Source organism: Dama dama, chromosome 18 (genome assembly GCF_033118175.1).
Source record: "Dama dama isolate Ldn47 chromosome 18, ASM3311817v1, whole genome shotgun sequence".
NCBI classification, from domain to species: Eukaryota; Metazoa; Chordata; class Mammalia; order Artiodactyla; family Cervidae; genus Dama; species Dama dama.
Window position 1 is genome coordinate 99,113,431 of NC_083698.1, and position 25,930 is coordinate 99,139,360.

The 25,930-nt window shown below is 35.5% G+C and overlaps 1 protein-coding gene across 3 annotated transcripts in view; it reads right to left on the reverse strand.

Annotated features, from left to right (window-relative positions):
- BRAF (B-Raf proto-oncogene, serine/threonine kinase) overlaps positions 1-25,930 on the reverse strand; it is a 158,697-nt gene that overhangs the window by 71,721 nt on the left and 61,046 nt on the right. For all 3 annotated transcript variants that reach the window (XM_061165935.1, XM_061165934.1, XM_061165936.1), the window contains exons 2-3: positions 22,951-23,052; positions 11,787-12,050 (exon numbers count right to left, since the gene is read on the reverse strand). In XM_061165935.1, the coding sequence (XP_061021918.1) occupies positions 11,787-12,050; positions 22,951-23,052 (366 nt within the window). The remainder of the gene's footprint in view (positions 1-11,786; positions 12,051-22,950; positions 23,053-25,930) is intronic.

The following is a 25,930-nucleotide window of genomic DNA, read 5'->3' on the forward strand; positions in this document are numbered from 1 at the left end:
GGTTGACAGAAGTTTCTTTCCTACTGTAAAGTTCCAAGAAGACAGAAATATGGAATCCCTAATGGTTATCTTCCCTAGTACATTGAGAAAATCTGGCTATAGAATGAAGCTAACTTAAGGAGAAGTGGAGATGACATTAGGAGCGAAGAGAGAAGAGGCACTGAAAAGAGAGAGAAAGATAATCTTTCTGTCTATTTGAAGTTATCTATCTTGGTCTTTTCTGCCAGTGATTCATCTCCCTTCTTATTAATTTGAATAATTTAAAACTGAAAAAGAACTGACAAACACAGTGTAGACTAAGATGAAGCAATGGGAGTTCAGGTTGGTCAGTTTTTATGTGGAGAGGGGAGTGGAGGGTGACAGGCAAGATGTGTTAGTTAATAACAAAATTAAAGGTTTCATTCTTTTAAATCACTAAGGTACTTAGCAAACCGAAAGTTTCTCAAGAAATTGGGACTCTTATGCCAGAGGGGGAAAAATTGAGTGAAAGTGAATATAAGACAGCTGAATTTAAACAGTATGTCAATGGGGAACAATCCAGAAAGCCAAATTAGGACCTAAGATTTGAAAAACAGAAGACAGATTTTAGCTCAATGTAACTATTAAAACTATCCAGCAAGGGAAAAGTTTGAGCGAGTAGGTTCATCACTGGAAGTATTCAAGAGACTAGATTTATACAGTTGATCCTCTTAATTCATGGATTCTGTATTTGAAAATTTGCCTATTTGTTAAAATTTATTTTTAACCCCCAAATCAATACTTGCAATGCTTCTGCAGGCATGCACAGAAAACTGAAAAATTTTACCCTTTCCAGCTGAAGTTAATCAAGGTGACATGTCTTCTTTCTCTAGCTCTCATACTGTAAATAAATGCCCTATGCCAAGTGACTTTTAAGCTAATGGACCCCAGCCTGCTGTGAAGAAATAAACAATCTAGGGGACAACATACAGAGGCCATCTTTAGCTCATTTATAATAGTAATCCTGCACTTGTCCTAGGAGCAGTGGTTCAGTATTCACTATTCAGTGTTTTTGCAGGAAATATACAGAACATAACTACTGCCAATAGTGAGAACTGGCCATACCTTCCAGAAATAATGAACAGAAGGGAAAGCTCACTTTTGCCCTCTGCTATTTGTATTCTGCCTACTCTAAAGCGAAACTTCTTAGGTGGCAACCCTATCTTTAGTTTTAAACCCCATCGAATCTGATCCTATCCCGTTATCAGTGAAATCTTTTTAAAAGGAGGTATTCTTAATATGTGTGTGTGTGTGTGTGTGTTTGCCAAATACTTCTGAGAACCTGATAAAAGCCTTAGAATAATCTCTTTGAGACATAAAACTTCAAGCCCATCTATGGACTTCTGAGGAGTCCACTGAACTCAGAATTTCATTCTGTGATATAACCTTACATTTCATTAGTCTTCTCAATTTTTTCCAGTTAATTATAGGGTGAAATTCAAATTCCTTAACACAGCATACAAGGTCATTAATGGACTGGGGCTATGCACCCTTCAGTTTCTTTGGTAATTTCTCTCATGCACTCCTGTAATGCTATCTTCTAATATAGCTAAGCTCCCTTATGCTTCTCTGAACAGGTTGATTCCAAGGTTATACATGTTTCATCAGTAGGCAAAATTTTGGTTTCCCACTCTTTATCACCAAGGGAAAGTCATCCATCTGTCCTTCATCCGCTTCAATAGACTGATTTTTGTTTCTTCATGATACTACCTGTTCAACAGACTGACAGACCAATGGAATTAAACAGAAAAACCAAAAGCAGACTCCTAAGCACATAAATAAAATCAAAATAAAGGCGGCATCTGTAATAGGGTAAATATGAACTTTTAAATAATTGATGCTGGGACAACTGGAACCAATCTAGGAAAAGAAAGTTCATCCATACTTCATACAGTATCCTAGGGTAAACTCCAAATGGATCGAAGATTTAAATGTTGAAGGAAGGAGGGGACAAACCATAAAAGAACTAGAAGCAACATGGTAAGCTCCCTTACAATATCAAGTGAAGAAGGCCTATGAAACTATGATGCAAAATCTGGAAGTCATAAAAGAAAACACTCACATAACATACTACACACAGTCAGCCCTCCATATCTGTTGGTGCCACATTCATGGATTCAACCAAGTAAGGATCAAAAATATTTAGAAAAAAATCCAGAAAGTTCCAAAAAAGTAAACCTTAAATTTGCCTACTGTAAGTAATCTGGAGGTGATTTAAAGTATACAGGAAGATGTGCACAGGTTATATGCAAATATTAATACTATGCTGTTTTATATAAGGGACTTGAGCATCTAAGGATTTTGGTATCCTTAGATAGTCATCCCCCAATATCTGTAGGGGATGTGTTACGGGGTCCTGGAACAAATTCCCTACAAATACTGGGAGAATGACTATATAAGCAAAGTCAAAAGACAAATACAAACAGGGAAAAATCTTTGCTACTTATGTATCAGGAATATAATCTTCCTGATACATAAGGAGCTCCTGAAAAACTGAGATTAAGACCAACCCAACAGAAAAATGGGCAAAAGAAAGAGTGCTCAGGAAAACAAATTATAAATGGGATTCAAAATTATGAAAAAGTGTTCAACATCAGAGAAAAGCGAACTCAAACTTGCCAAAATATTTTTTCACTTATCAAATTGGCAAAAATACACAAGTTTGACAACATATTCTGCTGGTGAGGCTATGGTAAACAGACATCTCATACAGTGCTGGTCAGTTCAGTTCAGTTGCTCAGTCATGTCCAACTCTTTGAGACCCCATGGACTGCAGCACGCCAGGCCTCCCTGTCCATCACCAACTCCCAGAGTTTACTCAATCTCATGTCCACTGAGTCTGTGATGCCATCCAACCACCTCATCCTCTGTCGTCCCCTTCTCCTCTCGCCTTCAATCTTTCCCAGCATCAGGGTTTTTTCAAATGAGTCAATTCTTCGCGTCAGGTAGCCAAAGTATTGAAGTTTCAGCTTCAGCATCAGTCCTTCCAATGAATATTCAGGACTGATTTCCTTTAGGATGGACTGGCTGGATCTCCTTGCAGTCCAAGGGACTCTCAAGAGTCTTCTCCACCACCACAGTTCAAAAGCATCAATTCTTTGGCATTCAGCTTTCTTTATAGTCCAACTCTCACATCCATACACGACCACTGGAAAAACTATAGCTTTGACTAGACAGACTTTTGTTGGCAAAGTAACGTCTCTGCTTTTTAATATGCTGTCTAGGTTGGTCATAACTTTTCTTCCAAGGAGTAAGCGTCTTTTTATTTCATGGCGGCAGTCACCATCTGCAGTGATTTTGGAACCCCCCAGAATAAAGTCTGCCACTGTTTCCCCATCTATTTGCCATGAAGTGATGGGGCCAGATGACATGATCTTAGTTTTCTGAATTTTGTAGTGCTGGAAGCAGTGCAAAATTAAGCAAAATCTATGAAGCAAAATTTCAAAGTATCTTATCAAAATTACAAATGTATATTTCTCTTTGATCAAGGAAGCCTACTTTTAGTATATCATAATATAACTGGCAAACTATAGTACATCTGTACAATGGAATCTATAGCTATACAGCTGGCTCACATAAACATTAGAAGCAAAACACTGAACATTAAAAACATAGCAAAACATTAAAAGCAAAATACAGAATGACATATACAGTATGATGCCTTGTATGGAGAAGAATGGGAAAATAAGAATATATTTTTGTATTTTATTCTTGCTACATCTTTAGAAAGGCAGCACACCACCCCCCCGCCCCCGCCCCTAATAAAAAGTTACCCTAAAAGGTGCAGGGGAACATGGATGTATACGGACAGGGGCAGGAACAAGATTTCTTTTTTTTTTTCTATTTTATTTTTTTTTTTATTAGTTGGAGGCTAATTACTTCACAACATTTCAGTGGGTTTTGTCATACATTGATATAAGATTTCTTGATACAAATACCACATGAAAGAATTATCTATTCACAAAAGAAAATGGGTGGGCTCCCCAGGTGGCTCTGTGGTAAACAATTTTCCTGTCAATGTAGGAGATGTTGGTTTGATCCCAGGGTCAGGAGGATCTTCTGGAGGAAATGGCACCCCGCTCCAGTATTCTGCCTAGAAAATGCATGGACGGTGGAGCCTGGCAGACTATAGTCCATGGTGTTGCACAAGAGTCCGACACAACTTAGTGACTAAACAACAAAGGTAAAGGAGTAGGGGAGCACTGTTTCAATTTTTATAGATGGAAAGACTAAAAAGATATTTTCAGAAGAACCAAGTTAATGCTTCTTTTCCAAATTTCAAAATTAAATGTCCTTGATTAGGCCATCAAAGCTGCAATAACTTCTCTAAAAAAGTGTAAAATCTAGCAGCCTACCTTAACAAAGATCTAAAGTCAATGTAATCATCTGAATATTTGCAAAGGAAAATATATCCAAGAAAAACAAAGACATATGTCCACACAAAAACCTGGACATGAATATTCATAGCATTATTCCTAATAGCTAAAAGTGAAAACAAAATTCATAATGGATAAATAAAATGTGGTTTGATACACATACAGAATATTATTCAACCATAAAAATGCATGAAGCACTGACACATGCTACAATATGGATGAATCATGGAAACATTATGCTAAGCAAAAGAAGCCAGTCACAGAAGACCACATATTCTATGATACCATTTATATGGAATGAAATGTACAGAACAGTCAAATCTAGAGAGGCAGAAAGGAAGTAAGTGGTTGGCTAGGGCTGGGAAGACTAGGGAGAAATGGTGAGTGACTGCTAAGGGGTACACAGTTTCTTTTTCAGAGTGATGAAAACGTTCTAAAATTAACAATGCTGACAGTTGCATAACTCTGTGAATAGACTAAAATTGTATAGTTTAAATAAGTAAATTATATGTCTATAAATGATATTTTAGTAAACCTATAAAAAATAAAATAAGCAAATTCTCTTTTAAACTACACGTTCAAGAAAGTCAGCTTAGGATAAGCCACAGTTCAGGAAAATTGGGCGAGTTTTTTTTTTTTTTTGGTTAACTTGTTGTTAATACAACACATTGAAAAATATACACGAATGAGGGAATCTCATGTCTAATATATTTGAAATTCTGTTAGATCAGTTGTTTAGCTGCTAAGTCATATCCAACTCTTTAGTAGCCCAACAGGCTCCTCTATCCATGGGATTTCCCAGAAGAGAATACTGGGGTGGTTTGCCACTTCCTTCTCCAGGAGATCTTCTCAATCCAGGGATCGAACCCACGTTTCCTGCAGTGGAAGGCGGTAACATCTAAATTTCATTAACACTTAAGGTTGACCAGGGTCTTATGGGAAAAGGAAGTCTTATATAATAGAGAGAATATAAACCAGTAAAATTTTTCGGCATAAAATGTACATTTTACGAAGTTTTAAGTGTGCATACCCCATGACCCAATACTTAAGTCCCTAATATCAAAATATTCCCACAACATTTCAGGATATGTGTATTTAAATGTATTTTGCAGCATTTAATTATCCATAATGAAATAAATAGTTAATAAATCAGATATGATCATTCTAAACAATAATTTTAACGATAATAAAACAAGTAGCTTGGCATTATGTGAAAGAAGGGGGTAAGTATAAGGCAAAGATTAGTCCCTTTTTCCTGCCCCCAGCAATGTCCCCATCCTTCAGATAATCGCAATTAACAGGTTTTTATACATGATTCAAAACTATCTCAAAGGACACACACATTTATTCTTTTTAGTCACTGTATCTAATCCATGACCTGGATAGTCTTAAGTAGTTCTGTACCAAGGGACACTTACCTTGCTAATACTTTTTTCATTTTTAGAAATAATGAGTACACATTCATTTTGATACAGAGTATCTTATAAAATCTCTAAATTACTTTTTAAGAAATTACAGTTTTGAAATTTTATGTTTTTTTACAGTTTTGAAATTTTAAAGTAAATATATTTGTTAGAAATCCTGAAAAGGAAGAATAAATACCTCTAACACCACCATGAAACAATCATTGTAACATTTAGAAAAGAAGTTTTACATGCGTTTCATATGAATTTTAATACAATAAAAGACAAGTAAGATAGATTTTCTATGTAGACAAACTAGTTGCTAAAAATAAGTGTCATTTCTTTCTTTTTAATATTTGTGTTTTTTATTTCTTTGTCTTGATCGAGATTGGCTAGAATAGTCAACTCCATAAGTAGCAGATTTGTCTTGTTTCCAATTTTAATGAGAACACAGAATCCTTCTTTAGATATACTTAATAGATACCCTTTATCAAGAAAGTTGTCTTTTATTCCAAGTTTACAAAGCTTTTTTGTTTCTTGTTACAAATAAGGTTTTCAATACATCAAATGTCTTGTTTACTGTATCTAGAGATGTCCACACACTGTTATTCCTTTAACCTGCTAATAAGAACTGCACTGTTTGTTCTGGAGGGGGGCATGCCACACACACATGGGGTCTTAGTTCCCCCACAGGGCTGAACTCATGCCCTGGGCAGTGGAAGCATGGAGTCCTAACCACTAGACCATCAGGGAAATTCCAGAGCTGCACTAATTTTAAAAAATCACTGTTGCACTCCTAGAATAATTATTTTTTAAAAATATATACATTGTTAGGTTCAGCTGACCAGTATTTCATCAAAGATTTTTGCAGATATGTTCTTAAATTAGATTAACCTTTAGTTTTTCTTTAGCAAATGATCTTTGGTTTTAGAACCAAGATATACAAATTCTACAAATGAGTTAGGAAATGTTCTCTTTTGCTTTTTTACAGAAGAATAAAATTTATATAGGACTAGGATTTTTTTCATATTTTCTCTCTGACATATGACATTCGGAAGTGTCTTCAAATCTCTAAAAATGTGGTTTCCCATTATTGTTACTAATTTCTGCTTCAATTGCATTATGCTCAAAAAACATACTTGTGTTTGTGAAGATTCCATTTTTTGACTAAAATGCAGTAAAAGAAGTTTTTCAGTGTCCCATACATTCTTGAAAAGAACGTGTGTTCTTTCATTGATTAGTACAAGGTTTACATGTCTATTAAATAAAACTGACAACTATGTTGTTCAAGTCTTCTGTAATTGCTTTATCTACCTACATATCTATTTCTAGCCACATCACAAGCCTTGTGGGATCTTAGTTCCCTGAACAGGGACTGAACCCTGGGGCCATGACAGTGGATGTGCCAAGTGATAACCACTGAACCACCAGGGAATTTCCTCTAGACTTTTATAACGGAATTATAAAGTATATAGTCATTTTTGTCTGGCTATTTTCACTTAACATAATTACTTTCAGAGTCATCTATGCTGTTGTGTGTACTAGTAATACATTCTTTCTACTAAGTAGTATTCCATTTGACAGCTATACCAAACTTATTTAACCATTTGGGTAATGCCCAGTTTTGCATATGCCATGTAAAACTATTTATAAAAGTAAATACTTTCTCCAGCAAAGATATAGAAAAGCCACTTGATATCATCAGCCAACAGAGAAAAGTATATCAAAATCACAACAAAGTCCCACTTCATACTCACCAGGAAGGTTATAATCAAAAAGAAATAATTTAAAAGTACTCCATTTACTTCACTGGTCTATCTGCCTATATCAGTACCAAAATGATTTACTTATTAATTTAAAAGTTTTAGTATCAGGAAGTATGAGACCTCCAATTTTGTTCTTTTTCAAAGTTGTTTGAGTATTCGGGATTCCTTGAGATGCCATATGAATTTCAGGGTGGATTTTTCTATTTTTGCCAAAAAAAAAAAAAAAAAAAAGCTACTGAGACTTTAAAGCTAAAAGACTTTAAAACATTAAGTTAATCTTCAAATTGCTTTCAAAAGTGGTTATACCACCACAATACATTCCTATCACCAATGTATGAAAATTCAGTTATTCCATTCCACATCCTCACCAATATTTGGTAAGGCCACTCTTTCATTTTAGTCATTCTAATAGGTGTATGGTGGTATCTTGTGCCTTGAATCAGCTTTTTCCTAATGACCCATGATGTTGAACATCTTCTTATGTGTTTACTTGCCATCCACGTATCTTCTTTGAAGTATCTATTCAAATCTTTTGTCCATTTAATTATTTCCTTACTATTGAGTTCTAAAAGTTCTTTATATATTCTGAATACATGTCTTTGATCAGATATATATATATTTTGCAAAGATTATCTACTAGTCTGTGGTTTGTCTCTTTATTCTCTTAATACAGTCTTTAGGAGAAGAGCAGTTTTTAATTTTGATAGAGTACAACTTATCAATATGTTCATTAGAGACTGTGTTTTGGTGTCATATTTTAGAAACTGCTGCCAAATTCCAGGTCACAAAATATTTTCCTCTGTGTTTTCTTGTACAAACTAGCTTTACATTTAATTCTTACTTTTCATTCCTTCCTCTGTGTTCAATTTTTTACATTTAATTCTTACTTTAAAATGTTTACATTTTTACATTTAATTCTTACTTTTCATTCCTTCCTCTGTGTTCAGTTTTCTCCCTAAGTCATTTCCAAGGTAGTCCCTTTGGGTAGAGCTTGGGAAAAGTAAACTCCTCATCTGGAGAGGCTTTACTGTGCCCTGACTCACAGTGTACCAGATCAGTTAAACTCATACTTTAGCTAAGCAACTTACAGCATCAATCAGCACATTCTGAGTATATTATTCTACTGTCTTCTGGCTTCTACAGCTGCTATAAAGAAATTTTTTGATAATCTAACTGGAATTTCTTTATAGGTAATTTTTCCTAAGTGCTTTTAAAACAATATTCTTTCATTTTGTTACATCTACTAAGAATGAATTTCAATTTATTTAAAAGACTTAAAGCTTATGTGTCTCAAATCCTTAATTTGTCTTTAATGAAGATTAGCCATCATTTTTTTGAATTTTGCTCTATTCTTTTTCTTTTTTAAAAAAGTATCTATTTATTTATTTATGGCTGTTGCTGCACAGGCTTTTCTCTAGTGGTGAGCAGGGGCTACTCTTTACTTGCAGTGGGCAGGCTTCTCATTGCGGTGGCTTCTCTAGCTGTGGAGCATGGGCTCTAGCTTCAGGAGTTGGGGTTCCTGGGCTCTAGAGCACAGGTTCAATAGTTGCAGTGTACAGGGTTAGTTGTTCTGCAGCATTTGGGATCTTCCTGAAACAAGGATCAAACTCATGTCTCCCACATTGGCAGGCAGATTCTTTACTACCAAGCCATCAGGAAGCCCCATTCCTTTGCTCTGTTCTCATTTTCTGCTTTGAGACATATGATGAAACTATTCAGTCCATCCTTCATACCTATTAACCTCTCATATTTTCTATAACTCTCTTTCTCTGTTTTCTAGAGGTCACCAATTCTCTTCCTCCAGGTAAATTCAATCTACTCTTAAATTAATCCATTGAATTTTTAAAAATAAATATTTTTATTTCTATAAAACATTTTAACACCTGGTCTGTAATATGCTATTGTAACCGGCTTGATATATTGAAATTTTAGCAAAAGTGTTACTTTGCTACTTCCTCAAATCAGTATCAATATGTTCACTAATTTTTTTTCCTAGGGACAACTGTTTCTTTTTAACTTTCTACTTTTCTTTTGTTCCATGTTCTTTGAATTTTCCCAAATTCACTAGGCAAAACTACAAACACAGAAAATTAGAAGGAATGGCACAATTAACATCCAATTTTCCCAGATTCTAAAATTACTTCTCCATATTTACTTTCTCTCTTTAACATTTTGTTTTCCATCATACCATTTGAAAATAAGTTCTAAATTTATTGATTGAGACAGAATTCAGTATAGGGGTTACTCTTAAAGGTGGGTACTCAACTGAGGGAGCACAAGAGTATACTCTCAACATTAGAAATGTTCTATAATCTTTATCTGCATGGCAGTTACACATGTAGAAGGTCACTGAGCTGTACACTTGAGATTTGTACGCTTTACTATATATAAGTTTTATTTTTAAAAAAGAGGTGAGAGGAAAAAAAAAAAAAAAGAGGTGAGAGAGGTTGCAGGCATCGTAACAATTTACCCCTAATTATTGAAGCATATGTTTCCTAAGAATAAAGATATTCTCCTACATAATATCTCTATTGTCACACTTAAGAAAACTAATAATTCCATAAAAACATACTACATTCAACCAACATTTGACATATCCCCTCTCACGAAGGACTTCTACAGCTCTTTCTCACTCTAGTCCCAAACCAGGATTATAGAATGCATTTGGTTGTTTTGTCTCTTTGTTCTATTTAGTGTAGAATAATCTCCGTTTTATTCTCTATAAATTGAGAGTCCAGGCTGTCTTACGGAATGTCCACCTTTCGAATGTGTCTGCTTCTCATAGTGCTTAATTTTTCCCTTTACTCCTTGCCCTTCTTATAAAGTAGAAGGACCAGAAGCTTAACATTCGACACAATTATTTTTAGCAATAATACTTCAGAGATGATAAGTGTCATCCACTGAGTTTTAAATTTTAAGGCCACCTAGAAATTCTATTTGGTTCCTTCTTAGGAATCTAATCTTGCTGCTATTAAGTCTTCTAACTCACTGATGACAGACTATTTCTCCTTGTGAACTATAACTTGGGATTTTGACCTTGTCACTGAGGTATTACGCATATGAATTCCATAAGACCTATATGGGCTAAGGGAGGGATTTACATCTGTTTCTGCCCAGTGCCTGAGTGCTATTACTATTCCAGAACCTGTTTTTAATTTCATTTCTTGGGTTGAGAATTCCTGAATAATGCATGTAACATAATGATGAACCCCATGCTATGGTAAGAACAGATCTGTAGTTAAGAATTCACAAGGGAAACTTTAACCTTTATCTGGGCCCTGGCAAAGACAGAAAAGTTTCACTGTTATTTATGTATGCTGGTGAATAGATTTTCTTCTAATTCACCCTTTTATTGACGGTAAAGCCTTTCAAAGGTTCAGATTACGTGATATAAGTTTCAACTACCTTTGTGACAGAGGCCGAAGGCCTAGTCTTGTATCTCCACATAATGACATTCACAAGCCTTTGTTTCACCGGGTAACAAGTTGACCCCACTAGAGGCCACTACAGCATAAGTAAATCAGCAAACTTTTTCTGTGAAGCAATACTAATGCTATCTGAGGGGAAAAATTAAAAGATTACTTTGGCTTCAATTGTATAAGGCAATGAAATGGTTTTTTTTATTAATGTCAAAATAACCATATACATTATAAAAAAATGAGTGATGCAGGTAGATGCATTTTTCCATTCAGTTATGTCCACTGGCAGTACTTGTTGCACTTGAGATTACAGACCATCTATAATTATTCTGCAGATTTCCCTGCTTTAAAGGTTATTTACAGAGTACTATGTTCCAATGATGATATAATTATCAACAATCAAAACTTATGTAAACAAGACGAAAAATGTCAAGCACACTAAGAATCCAACATTTGATAATAAATCCAAACAGGGATTTCTCTATGGCAAAAAACAAATCTTACCTGACATATGTTAGATGACAAACAAGCTTAAGTCTCAAAATTCTGACTGATTCTAAACTAGTACTCAGACGTGAGTGTGGTTCAAGCTTGGTAGACAGGTATACATGTGACACTAAAGACAATGCAATTTGTTCCACTTAAGGAACACAAACTTTGGCACCAAATAACTATGTCTTTTCCATTCTTGTTTAAATGGATGCTTCCATTTGCATGACCACTGGGTATCACATTTCATTTTCCACAACTAGTCTTTCTGAAAAATACGAAGAAAAAGCCACGATGAATTAAAAGCTGACTCACCACTGTCCTCTGTTTATTGGGCAGGAAGACTCTAACGATAGGTTTTTGTGGTGACTTGGGGTTGCTCCGTGACACATCTGTGGGATTTTGAAAAACTGAAAGAGATGAAGGCAGCACTGAAAGGCTAGAAGAAGAAGAAGATGTAACGGTGTCCGTTGATGCAGAGCTAGAAACAGAAAAATCAGTTCCATTCCCCAGGGATTCCAATAACTGTTGTTCTCTTTGTTGGAGGGCATCTAGCTTGCTGGTGTATTCTTCATAGGCCTATAAAATAAAGTAGACTTACATTGAATCTGGACTTTTTCCTGACAGTAACAAAAGGAAATATGAAATTTTAGTTTTTGATTATAAGCTTTTTATAATCTAGCTAAAAGGATTTTGTGTTACAAATTACAAAATAAGTACTGGAAGTATTGTAAATTAGTACCTTTATCTTTAAACTGATAAATCTTTTGTAATAAGACACTACATTTAGAAACTGACACACACACATACATGTATGATGTCCATAACAGCCATGAATATTAATTTAAAAAAACTAGTGTTAGCTATTTTCTGGCCAAATCACAATTTATCTTTCAAACTACACATCTAACATAAGATAAACTACTACATCAAAGCATTTTTTTCTAGATAAGTTATAGGTATACAAGGTTTCACATCTCTCTCGGTCTCTCTCTAAACAACTGAGAGAGGTTGAAAAGGAGAAGGTGTTAAGAGAGATCTGTCAAAAAGACAAGCCTAAGGTACACAGTCCAGGTGGCGCTAGTGGTAAAGAACCTACCTGCCAATGCAGGAGACATGAAATGTGGGTTCGATCCCTGGGTCAGGAAGATCCCCTGGAGGAGGGCATGGCAACCAACTCCAATATTCTTGCCTGGAGAATCCCATGGACAAAGGAGCCGGATGGGCTACAGTCCATGGGTTTGCAAAGAGTCGGACATGACTAAAGCGATTTGGCAGGCAGGCAAAGGTACACAGTGCCAGGTCTCACCATAACCACCAAAGTCTCCTCAACAGGGACTAGAGGATGCATAACTGTGACCTTTTTTCTGAAACAGTTATTAGTTAAAAATATCTTCTTTTTCGCACTATGGATACCTTACGACCTCCCCTTTCCCATCAAACACTGCTTAGAGAATAGAATTTTATTTGAAAAGGTGGTTTACATCCTGTAGTCAAGAAATTTTGAGACCATTACCCATCAGGGTAAAGTATCATTTTACTAAAGCTGAAAGGTCACATGATCACATAAGATATCATTTTCTAAAAGCAGGAAGAATCTTGAAAATAGAATGATAATTGAAAATTTAAGAGACAGAATGGATTCAAATGTATATGCCCACGGTTCTTTACTGCAGTGGTAATCACCTTCTCCCCTCCACGCCATAATCCACCACCACGTCTCCCTACCACCCCAAATAGATAGAACACCACACACATTTATAAAAGGCCACAAAATTTTAAAAGTGGCATTTCCCATTACCTAGAGAGTTTATTACTGGGCTGCAGAGAAGCAAATGGCTGCATTTTTATTGTGTTATATATGAGAAAGAATGATTTTGATACAAGGTAAGAGTGAGGAAGGGGGGGCAGCTTAAAATGTTACCATTTATATAGATAGAGTTAAGTGGCGAGAAGAGAGTACTGTGTAGTACAGGAGACATTTTTAACAGAGTAAGGAGGTTAGAAATTTTAAGTCAGAGGAAAACTATGGACTAGTATGGCTGACTGTCATACAATACCTGGGACATATCAAGGGATCAATAGATGTTTGTGTAATTTAAGTGAAGAATAGGAACACAAATCATAAGACTAGAAAAGTGGGTAAAAAAGAAAAGTGGGTAAAGGACCAGCTTGGAGAAATTGTATATACTATGCTTTGAAGCCTGAACTTCATTCTATAAGCAAGGAAGAATTATCACAGGAAGAGGAGAAAAATGGAGAAGGAAATGGCAACCCACGCCAGTATTCTTGTCTGGAGAATTCCATGGACAGAATAACCTGGTGGGCTACAGTCCATGGGGTCACAAAGAGTCAGACACGACTAAGTGACCAATACTTTCAGAGGAGAATAAAGGAGAAATTTCAATTCAATATAGGCCACCACACCTGATGTCTGATCTCACCATATAACTTTTTTTAGGGGGGAGGGAAAATACTAAAATGAGTTACTGAAGGGCTTAATTAAACTACATAAAAAAGCACTCTCCTTTACAATCCAATAGTTGCCCAATGTTGACCCCAAAACGTTTCACAGCATTTCAGGGCATTATAGCCAAATCAGTCCAAAATCTACTGAGCTATGTTTCTATTTAGCTTTCAGTTCCATGGGCTAATTACTTAAGGATATCTTTTTTCAGTATGATCCACTTACTGATACTTAATCATTCAATAAATATATACTGAGCATACATGTGCCTGCTACTATTTGGGGCTCAAATCACAAAAATAAAGACCAACACAATCCCTACCCTTTGAAGATTATATACATACAGTCTAAGGAGACAAAAATTCCTCCTTGCATAGATCATGTAATCTTATTATCATCTGAGCAGGCACATTTACTACACAGAGTTAAGCTTAGGAAAAGTAATAAATGTAAACAAATGTTCAGAATGTTAACTCTGTATCAAAATATTAGCCTTAATTTTTGAAAATATATTACAATAACTCTTTCTTAAATACAAAACATTTACTTATTCTACTTCTCTCCATTCTCATATATGCAATCTACCAAGGTACTTCCTTCCCCGCCTTGTTTTGTATCTGGTTTGGCTCATTTCACCCCATTATCCTTGCTGCATTCAGTGTGGATGGTGATTACTCTTTTTTTTTTTTTTGGTGATTACTCTTATAACACCCCTATCTTAAAGTTATCTAAACCTTTTATCTACAAAGGCATTTATTTCTGCTCTACCTACAAGATTCAGAGATACAAATAATTCTTTACAAAAGCGTTCTAAATGATGACAAGATCTCAGTTGGGAACCTCCCACACTCCTGTGCACACACACTTATCCCATTGTCTTAAATTTCTTAAATGTCTTAAATCTCACTACCACACTACTACTCTGGTTCATGGTCAATATTAATCTCTTAAAAGTTTTTCAGATTTCTTTGCTATTTTCTTCCCATGCTTTGTGACTCACTATTTCAACAATGCACTGGTAATATCTTAGACTGTCTGGTTAATTCTTATTCTTTTACCAACTTGCTTGTTAAATACCAACTCTGGGTAAATTCCATCATTCAATTATTCCATTCTTTCTCTCAGGTTACCACATATTACTGAAGAAAATAATAAAACAAGGCCACTGAGTTCCATTATCAATTCATGGAAATTAGTCCTCTACGTTACTGCATGAAAATTTGTACTTATTTTTAATTCATACTACATGTCTCACAACATTTACTCCAACCTTTTCTATGCTTCTCTAGCTCCTAACTTCATTCCCCAACTTTAATTCACTCAGAAAATACCATTACATTCAAATTTACTCTGAAGATCAAAGCCATCAAATAAAAGTTTCCTCTTCTTTCTTTGAGCAATTCTCCCCATTTCCCTCCATCCTTCTTTTGTTCTTAATTTAATGCTAGCATTGGGTGGTTAAGGTCCCCAACTACGGAGGCCTTGGTTCATCACTGTCTCCATTTTTTCTTTTATCTTCCAACTTTCCCTTTTCCTTCATTTTCTTACCCTGAAAATGTGAGTGGGTCATCTCGCATAAACATATACCTCAAGCACTAGTACTACCATCAATGAAATTCCTCTGGTGCTTCAAGAAGTTGCAGAAACCAGGTATTTCTTCAAGAGGCAGCTTTTCCAAAATCCCATTCTTTCTCATCAAAATCCTACCCATTTTTCGAAGTCCAATTCAAAGCTCTGCTTGACAAAATCTTTTCACCTTCTTTACAGTATTATCACACTTTTCTTTATATGGTTTAAAAAAATCATTTGTGAAAAAACTTTGTGAGCATTGAGATAAATAATAGTAAAGAAAGTTATCACAGAGACTACCACATAGCAAAAACCCAATACTTTTATTAGTAGTAATAAGTAGTAACAGTTCTTATCATTATTACTGTTACTACTACTGGGTTGGTCAACAAGTTCATTCAAATTTTTCCACAAGACATTACAGAAAAACCTCAACTTTTTCTCTAACCCAATATATTACTTGACTAGGTTCTCAACATGACTCTACCAAACTGTAAGGTACTTGAGGGCACAACTCATGTTATTTATTTTTTTATCCATTTGTTTATTCAATGGCTTCTTTTTTAAACTGAAGTATAGTTCTCGAACTAAAAAAACAAAAGAATGTGGAGAAAAGAACACAATATTATTTAGATGAAAATACTCCTCAAATTGATATACAGATTCAATGCAATCCTTATCAAAATCCCAATTGGCCTGTCTGCAGAAATGGATGGCTGTTCTTAAAATCACAAAGAAGTACAAAGGACTCAGAATAACTAAAACAATCGCAAAAAAGAACAGAGTTGGAAGATTCACATTTCCTGATTTCAAAAGTTACTACATAGCTAAAATAACCAAGACATGTGGTACTGATACACACATAACAAGGCAAATTAAGAGTCCGGGGGAAAAAAGCCTTACATTTATGGTTAACTGATTTTTGACAATGTTACTAGTACAACTGAATACCTGCATGCAGAAGAATGAAGCTGGACTATTACCTAACATCATGTTCAAAGATTAACTCAAAGCGGATCATACACTTAGGAAGAGCAAGACCTAGAGGGGCAGGATGGGCAGAGGTGGGAGGGAGGTTCAAGAGGGAGGGGATACATGTATTCTTACGGCTAATTCATGTTGTTGTAGGGTAGAAACCAACACAACATTCTAAAGCAATTATCCTCCATTTAAAGATAATTTTTAAAAAAAGAGTTAAAACTAAAAAACTCTTACAAGAAAACATTAATAGGAGTGAATCATCATGACCCTGGACTAGGCAATAGTTTCTCAGATGACACACCAAAACACAGTAACCAACGAAAAAACAGATAAACTCGACTTCATCAAAATCCAAGCTTTTGTGCTTCAAAAGACACTATCAAAAGAGCTGGGGGGGGACACATCTCATAGAACGGGAGGAAATATTTGCAAATCAAATCTGACAAGGATTTCCCACCCAGAGTATAGAAAGAACTCTTACAACTCAGCAATAAAAAGACAACCCAGTTTTTTTTAATGGGCAAAGGATCTGAATAGACATTTTCCCCTAGAAAATATAAAAATGGCTAACAAGCACATGAAAAAGATGCTTAACATCATTAGTTACTAATGAATTACAAATCAGAACCACAAGGAGATGCCAATTCACACTTACTAGGATGGTAATAATAATAATAAATGGAAACTAACAATTCGGCAATGATGTATAGAAACTAGAACCCTCACACATTGCTTGTGGGAATGTAAAATGGTGCAGCCACTTCGGAAAGCAGTTTGGTAGTTCCTCAAAAAGTTAAAACAGAGTAACCAAAGGACACAGCAATTCCATCCCAAGGTACACAACCAAAAGAACTGAAAACATGTCTACCACAAAAACTTGTACATGAATGTTTATAGCAGCTTTACTCATGACAGCCCAAAAGTGGTAACAACCTAAATGTCCATCAGCTGATCAACGGATAAACAAAATGTGATGTATCCACATCACATGGACAATAGAATGGATGATAGAACATTAGCCAAAAAAGGAATGAACGCTACATGCTATGACTTGGTTGAATTCATTCACACAAAATGTTCAAAAAGGCAAATCCACGGATTAAGAAACTAGGTAAGTGGCTGACAGGGATTGGAGAGAATGAATGCCAATGGGTAAAAGGTTTCTTTTGGTGTGATAAAAATGTTTTGGAATTATATGATGGTGATGACTGTACAATTTTGTGCATATACTATAAATTACTCAACTGTATACTTTAAAAAAGTGAATCACAGTTCATGAATTATTTCTCAATTAAAAATGGGAAGAAAATTAAGACCCTACTTAATTAAAACATAATAGGAAAAAACAATGGAATAAAAAATTTTTAATCATTAGAGTTCATTATATTTATTCTTATTGAACTTAATCTCACAAGATACAATGAAATCTTTCAAACTATCCACGACTGATAATTAATGAACTGTTCTGCATTCCACAGGAAGCACCTAGCTTCCAGTATTATTTTCATTACAGTATCTGTTTCGATAAACGTCTTTGCATTATCTTCAGTTCTACACAAGCTAAGGATCAGAAAGGCTGTAAGCATAATAATAATGATAAAGCAATTAAGAGCACAGGTTCTGATAAAAAAGAAAAAAAAAAAAAGAAGACATACACATGGAGAAAATGTAAGCAGTTACAGAAGACTCATTAAAAAAAAAATACAGATTCTGAATTCAGAATGTCTGGCTTCAAACTGGCTACCCCACTTGCTAGTTGTGTAACACTGGTCACGTTATTATTAAAATCCTCTTTGCCTGAGTCTCTTCTTTGAAATGGAAATGAGTACTAATATAACTCAAAGGGCAGGTTGAGGATTAAATGATCTGCTACTATATGCTTGGAACAGTTCCTGGCATAGCAAGCACTCAATAAATGTTAAGAGCTTTACTGTCTGTCTGCAGGGGATCTGAGCATACACATAAATGTGGTGGTAGATTGGAGGGTTATTCCAGAAACTTTGTTCCCTTCACTTCTGGAATCCAATAAATCAGGTCCAGAAACAGGAATCTACTTCTAGAAAAGCATTCAGCATTACATCTTACATACAGAAGGCATTCAAATAATTTGTTGGATGAGTAAAAATAAAAGAATTGGGACAAAAATAAGAAATTCTGGGAAATGACTTTTAGGGGAAATTTCTTTGTATGATGGTAAAAAGAAAAGATTGGAACCAAAGACTGAAAAGACAAAACTGAAATTCTTTTAGAGTACGACAGCTCATTTCACTGCAGTTATCATCAAGGGAATCAACAGTGTTAATTATTATTCACATGCCAGTAGGAGAAAATCTAGAACTTAAAAGCTTGCTTTTAAATAAATTAGTACACAGAAAAAAGAAAATCACGAGGATTTCTGATGGTGATATAACTGATTTCATTCTGCTTTGCTGTGAGGAAGAAATGTGGGGATAGGTAAAGATTTAACTTTCTATGGAAACATCAAAATGGTTTCTTTGGAAATGCTATGTAATGAAATAACTAGCGCACAACTTCTATCTGCCACTGCACAAACTAATCTGAAGCCAGACTGTGAACACTGAAAAATTTTTACTTTTTAGCCTCTTATTTCAGAAAATGTAAGCAGAATCACTAGTCTAGGAGTTATGTAACCCCCTTCTGGTCGGTGAGATGTAAAGACTTGTAGGGGATTTGAGGGGAAGGTTTTCCTCCATGAAATAACTCAGTACACCAGAGAGTATCTGTGATCCCTGCTTCTGGACTTGAGGTATTGTGTTAAGAGTACAATTCTCAGATCTGCTGCAGATGGAAAAACCCAAAGGATGGTAGTAATCTATGCCAGTGTGTAACAACCTGAGCTACAGAAATCAATCTTTGAATAAGTTACCTCCATGTTTCTCACTGTGGGAGGAGAAATTAAAAACAAGTTTGGACAGCCTGTTGTTTGGTTTTTGCAGATCTAGATTTATTCTCTAATTTTCCCCATCTTTCCTTTAATATTTTCTATCTTTGTATTATTCGGCTTTCTGGAAGATGTCCTTAACTTTATATGAGTGAGTGAAGTCGTTCAGTCGTGTCCGACTTTTCGCGACCGCATGGACTGCATGGTCTACCAGGCTCCTCTGTCCATGGGATTTTCCAGGCAAGAGTACCGGAATGGGTTGCCATTTCCTTCTCCAGGGGATCTTCCCAACCCAGGGATCGAACCCAGGTCTCCTGTGTTGTAGACAAACGCTTTACTGTCTGAGCCACCAGGGAAGTCCTTAACTTTACAGTGTATGTTTATTTGTCTATTTATATATGCACATGCAGATACACACACATATATAAATTCCCTACTATACTATTTTAACTCTTACTATTTTAGTTTCCAAGAGCTCTTTCTTATTCTTTAATACTTTTGCTTCTTTAATTCAACCATGAAGCAAGAACAGATTATGGATCTTCTCTTATCTTTGATGTTACAGCGATTTTCAAATTTTCTCTGTTCTCTGCACTGTTTCTGAGTCCCTTTTGACCATTTCTGCCATTATCTTTCCTGTTAAAAGCTTTCTTCAAATATCTGGTTATTCTTAACTGTTCATTTGTATTTAAGAGTTACGAACCTTGAAGATGTCAATACTACACAAAGCAATCTATAGATTGAACGCAACCCCTAACAAAATTCCAATGTGTTTGCAGAACCAGAAAAACACCATCCTGAAATTCATGAGAAAAACCAAGGGATCCCAAATAGTCAAAACAATCTTGAAAAAGAACAAAGCTGGAGATCTGCATTTCCACAATGAGATATCCCTTCACACTCATTAGGATAGCTATTATTACACACACTCATACAGAAAATAAGTCTTAGCAAAGATATAAAGGATTGTTAATGGGAATGAAAAATGTAGCTGCTTATGGAAAACAGAATGGCAATTCCTTTAAAAATTTAATATAGAATTATCTTATGATTCAGTAATTCCACTTCTGGGTATATACACCCCCAAAAGGTAAAGTCAGTATTATTCACAATAACCAAAAGGTGGAAACAACCAACCACTGATGGTAGCCATCAATAGATAAATGGATAACATACATTATATTATATACAGGTATACATATATATACAATGAAATATTTTTCAGCCTTAAATAGGAAGAAACTTTTGATACATTCTTCAACATGGATCAAGCTTGAAGACATTATGCTAAGTGAAATCAGTCAGTTACAGGATAAATATGTTAGAATTCCACTTATACGACATTCCTAGAGTTGCAAAATTCATTGAGACAGAAAGGAGAATGATGGGTCTCAGTGGGTAATCAGTAGATTACTCACTTAAGGGCCTTCAAATATCAGGACCCACAAGTCTTTTCCCTTGGCCTGGTCAACTTTCCTCAGGGAAGAAAACTCTCAATTCCGGCCAGGCTCCTCTTCATACTAAATCAAATGGTGGTTAAGTTCAATGTTTTAACTTATTTATGTATTTATTTTCTGTAAACCACTCCCTTGATTAAAATATAAGCTATCTCAAGGCAGAGATTGGGAGAAGGGGATTCCTTGTTTTTTTTAATATATATCCCCAGAGCCTAGACAAGTATGAATGTTAGCAGGCACTCAATAACTGCCTGTTGAATAAATGAATCAAAGATTTATGGAGCACTTATTTCATAATAGTAAACTCAAAATTTAGTCTTTAAATTACCATGTGTGATATATTCCCATTTTACCAATTAGGTGAGATAGGGAGGTTAGGTAACCTGTCTGCAGAAATTAAGGCAGAGCTACAATTCAAACAGAGGGTCTGTGTAACTCCATGGTTCATCTCAACCACTATATTATACTGCTTTCTACAGAGAAACTGTGTAATGTTAGTCCCTGACAGTAAGAATCTATGTGCTAATGATACAACCTATGAGGTATAGTCTGCTGTAAACTGTCCTGTTGTTGTCATTCAGCTGCTAGGTTGTGTCTGACTTTTTGTGACCCCATGGACTGCAGCTTGCCACTTTTCTGTCCATGAGATTTTGCAGGCAAGAATACTAGAGTGAGTTGCCATTTCCTTCTCCAGGGGATTTTCCCAACCCAGGGATGGAACCCACGTCTCCTGCACTGCAGGCAGATTCTTTACCACTGAGCCACCTGGGTAGCCCTATACAGTCCTAGTTAGATATAATTCGAATAGTAAAAAGTCTGAAGAGTACGTGTGTGGAGGGGCGAATGAATCCCTGCTATAGTGAAACCATGTTATTGATGCAAATGTATTACATCTGAGGGTGGGGAAAGTTTCCTGACACAAAAATGGTTGGCAGAAAAACTGCTGGTTAAGTTGTCTAATTCTGATTAACAAGCAATTATCATTTTCACCAGGACCATTTGCCTCCTTGTGACCCCTTCGCTTCTTCTCCTCACACACAAAAGTAAAACAGAGAGCATGTGATATTACAAAATACACTAACTAGCATTCAGAGGTATGAATTCCAGTCCTAGCACTGATACTAACTGGCAGTGTGGTCTGTGATAAGCCACATAAAGAGAGAATATTAGCAGTTATTTCCAAACTTTCAAGGTAATTTTAGAAATATACAAACTTACTTTCTCTTGAAATATAGATTTAACTTACCCCTTAAAAGTAATTAGATTACTAAATTAGAATTTTGGTTTAGGAGTCTGTCGATCCATGCCAAAAAAATCTCTGGCATTTGAAGGCAAATGGTAACCTGATCATTTGTAATCTAGGGTTATCTCCCAGTATGACTGGTGCTTATAGTTGGAGCTAGTTTTTATGGAGACTGGCAGTATAGTGCAGTGGTAAGTGGTATGGGTTGTGGAGCCTGACTGCCTAGATTCTATAACAGCTTCCTTGCTGTGGAACTTGAGTGACTTACATAAGGAAACTAATGCCAAGAAAACTTATCTGTGATTATTACAGTAACGGCTACCTCATAAGATTAAGAACAATAACTAATCTATAAACTTACAATGATGTTTGAGACTGGATACAAAAGTTTCAAGGCACTATTAAACTGTAACGTTAAGCAATCTTGAGATACTCAAATTTTGTAAATTTTACCCATGAGGAAGCAAAAACCTATTTGAGGAGGATTTGTTCTGGAAACAAGATATTTCGCAAAATTCTCCCCATTTTCTAATACAGCAACTAGTTTGCTGACCTCCAGAAAAGAATGTTTTCTCTTTTTTCAGTAATTTTTTCTTCTTTTAAACCAGGGTAATATTTTGAAGTTTATATACAGCTTCTTCTTAGTTTTGCTATTTCCCAAATTACCAAATACTACATATTTATTGTAACAAGTGAAACAACATTATAAAGAGTACAATAAAGACAAAGCTAATTCTCTCTTCCCATATCTATTTTTAATCCCACTCCCTAAAATAACCCATATTACCAATACAAATGCATCTTACAAGTTCATTTTCTTTTTCTCAAAATTACTACAAATATGACACTCAAAAGCTTACCTCCAGATATATTGATGGTGGATTATGCTCCCCACCAAATTTGTCCAATAGGGCCTCTATATGCTCCTGTGTCAACTTAATCATTTGTTTGATATTCCACACCTAAAAAATATTTTAAAAGAATTTAAATACAAATCATTTAGAATATGAATTAGAAATATCTTAATATTCCTACTGAAATATTATAGTAACTGTCAGTGTTCCTTGAAATTTAGAGCTTAGAGATCTCGAGATGATTTATTTTAAACTTCTTCTTACACTAGTAATACAATATATTCTCAACTACAAAACATTTAAGTAATACATGAGTATTCAGGAACAAGCAGCAAAAATCTCTTTTCACATTCCCCATATTTCTGGGTGTCCTGCCAAAAAGTTAAGTCCTATTTATGGTTTGGTATACATTCTTCCATAACTTCTTTTTACTCAAATAAAAAACAAAAATACATACATACATAAAATAGACAAATACATGTAAACATTACTTATTAAAATATTCTCAACACTTGCTTTCTTCACCAAACAACATGCCTCAGAATTCTTTCCATGTCAATATGTATGTATTTTGCTTTTATTTTTTTGAGTGTTTTTAAGTATTTGTTCTTTTAATATAGTTTCAGTTTTAATTAATTAATTAATTGATTTTCCTTCATTGCTGTGCACAGACTTTCTCTGGCTGTGGTGAGCGGAGGGCTACTTTTCACCGTGGCGTGTGGGCTTCTCCTTCTGGTGCCTTTTTATTACAGAGCACAGGTTCCAGGCACAGAGGCTCAGTAGTTGTGCCTGGGCTTAGCTGCTCCACGGCATGCAGAATCTTTCCGGACCAGGGATCAAAGCCATGTCCCTTCATTGACAGATGGATTCTAATCCACTGTGCCACCAGGGTAGTCCTATTTTACACCTTTTAAATGGCTGTATTACAACATCATAAGTTCAGACAAGACAACATTCACTTCATAATGTTAGGACACTGCTTATTTCAATGGTCTTCAAACTTCAAAGGTAACTTAAGGTTAGGTGGATATGGATGATTTTAGGAGAATCATTTCCAGATTTCCAGTGTCTATTTGTATTCTTTCTAACTGATCTGCTTAACAAATAGTTCTTCTTTCTTCCTCTCCTTTAAAGATCACTGCTTTGTAATTCTCCACTTTGTAAAAGAAAGGCAAAATCCTTATCCATCTCAAGTGCATCTACTAACGTGTACTCTTCTGAGCTATACAAACTTCAAACTACCTAACAAACAAGAAAAGAAGGAAAATCCCTTAACAAAAAAAGGGGGGGGGGGTGGATATTAAGAGCAAGACCTTATTTTATCAGTGAAACAAATTCTTGGGAAGGTTTCAAGCCTTATCCATTTATCCAGCCATCCAACTGAGAATTCAGAAGTCTAATGGTCATAGTATAGGCACACAGTACATGTTTAAGATAAATAAGCAGATTTTTTTTTTTCTTAGTGAAAAGTGAGTTCAATCTATCTGAGTGATTTTTGCAAATGCAAAACATGCTTTTTTGCAAATTACACTACAGTATATACTGTCTACAGATACTCTCTATAAACTGAATGATTTAAATCTGTAATTTTATGGTGTGACTGAAAATGTATTTAACATAAAATATACTCTAGAAATCAAGGCCACTTAAATTATTTAAAGTTATAATGAAAAATGTGAGATAATTTTTTAAATGTACAAAGGAGAACAAATAAGCAAAGGGCACTTGGTTTATTTAATAATTCCTTCCTGGAGGACATTTAGATTATTTCACCTCTCCCAGCTTTAGACAATGCTTCAAAATGGCTCTGTAATGCCTTTCTGGGCAAAGGTAGAAGTTTTCCTTTTAGATAGTGAGGCACAGGATTCCAAAATTGAAGGATACGCTCATTTAAAAATATCAGTATGGCAAACGGTCTTCCAAAAAGGACAAAAGTACCAAGATACCTCCTATTAGGGTATCAGTCCACCCTTTCCCCACAATCCCACCACAGTGTATATTATCAAACTTAAAAATTTTTCCTGATCTTAATGGGGGAAACGTGATCTTCTTGTTTCAATTTGTATTTCCCAGGAAAGTTCAGCATTTTCCACGCTTATTGACCATTTAAATTTTTTTTTGTTTGTTTGTTTTCTTTTTTTTTTTTTTAATTAGTTGGAGGCTAATTACTTCACAACATTTCAGTGGGTTTTGTCATGCATTGATATGAATCAGCCATGGATTTACATGTATTCCCCATCCCAATCCCCGCTCCCACCTCCCTCTCCACCCGATTCCTCTCGAAACATCCCACCCTCGCCTTCTCCCACGGAGTTCAAAAGTCTGTTCTGTATTTCTGTGTCTCTTTTTCTGTTTTGCATATAGGGTTATCGTTACCATCTTTCTAAATTCCATATATATGTGTTAGTATGCTGTAATGTTCTTTGTCTTTCTGGCTTACTTCACTCTGTATAAGGGGCTCCAGCTTCATCCATCTCATTAGGACTGGTTCAAATGAATTCTTTTTAATGGCTGAGTAATATTCCATGGTGTATATGTACCACAGCTTCCTTATCCATTCATCTGCTGATGGGCATCTAGGTTGCTTCCATGTCCTGGCTATTATAAACAGTGCTGCAATGAACATTGGGGTGCACGTGTCTCTTTCAGATCTGGTTTCCTCAGTGTGTATGCCCAGAAGTGGGATTGCTGGGTCATATGGCAGTTCTATTTCCAGTTTTTTAAGAAATCTCCATACTGTTCTCCATAGCGGCTGTACTAGTCTGCATTCCCACCAACAGTGTAAGAGGGTTCCCTTTTCTCCACACCCTCTCCAGCATTTATTGCTTGTAGACTTTTGGATAGCAGCCATCCTGACTGGCGTGTAATGGTACCTCATTGTGGTTTTGATTTGCATTTCTCTGATAATGAGTGATGTTGAGCATCTTTTCATGTGTTTGTTAGCCATCTGTATGTCTTCTTTGGAGAAATGTCTGTTTAGTTCTTT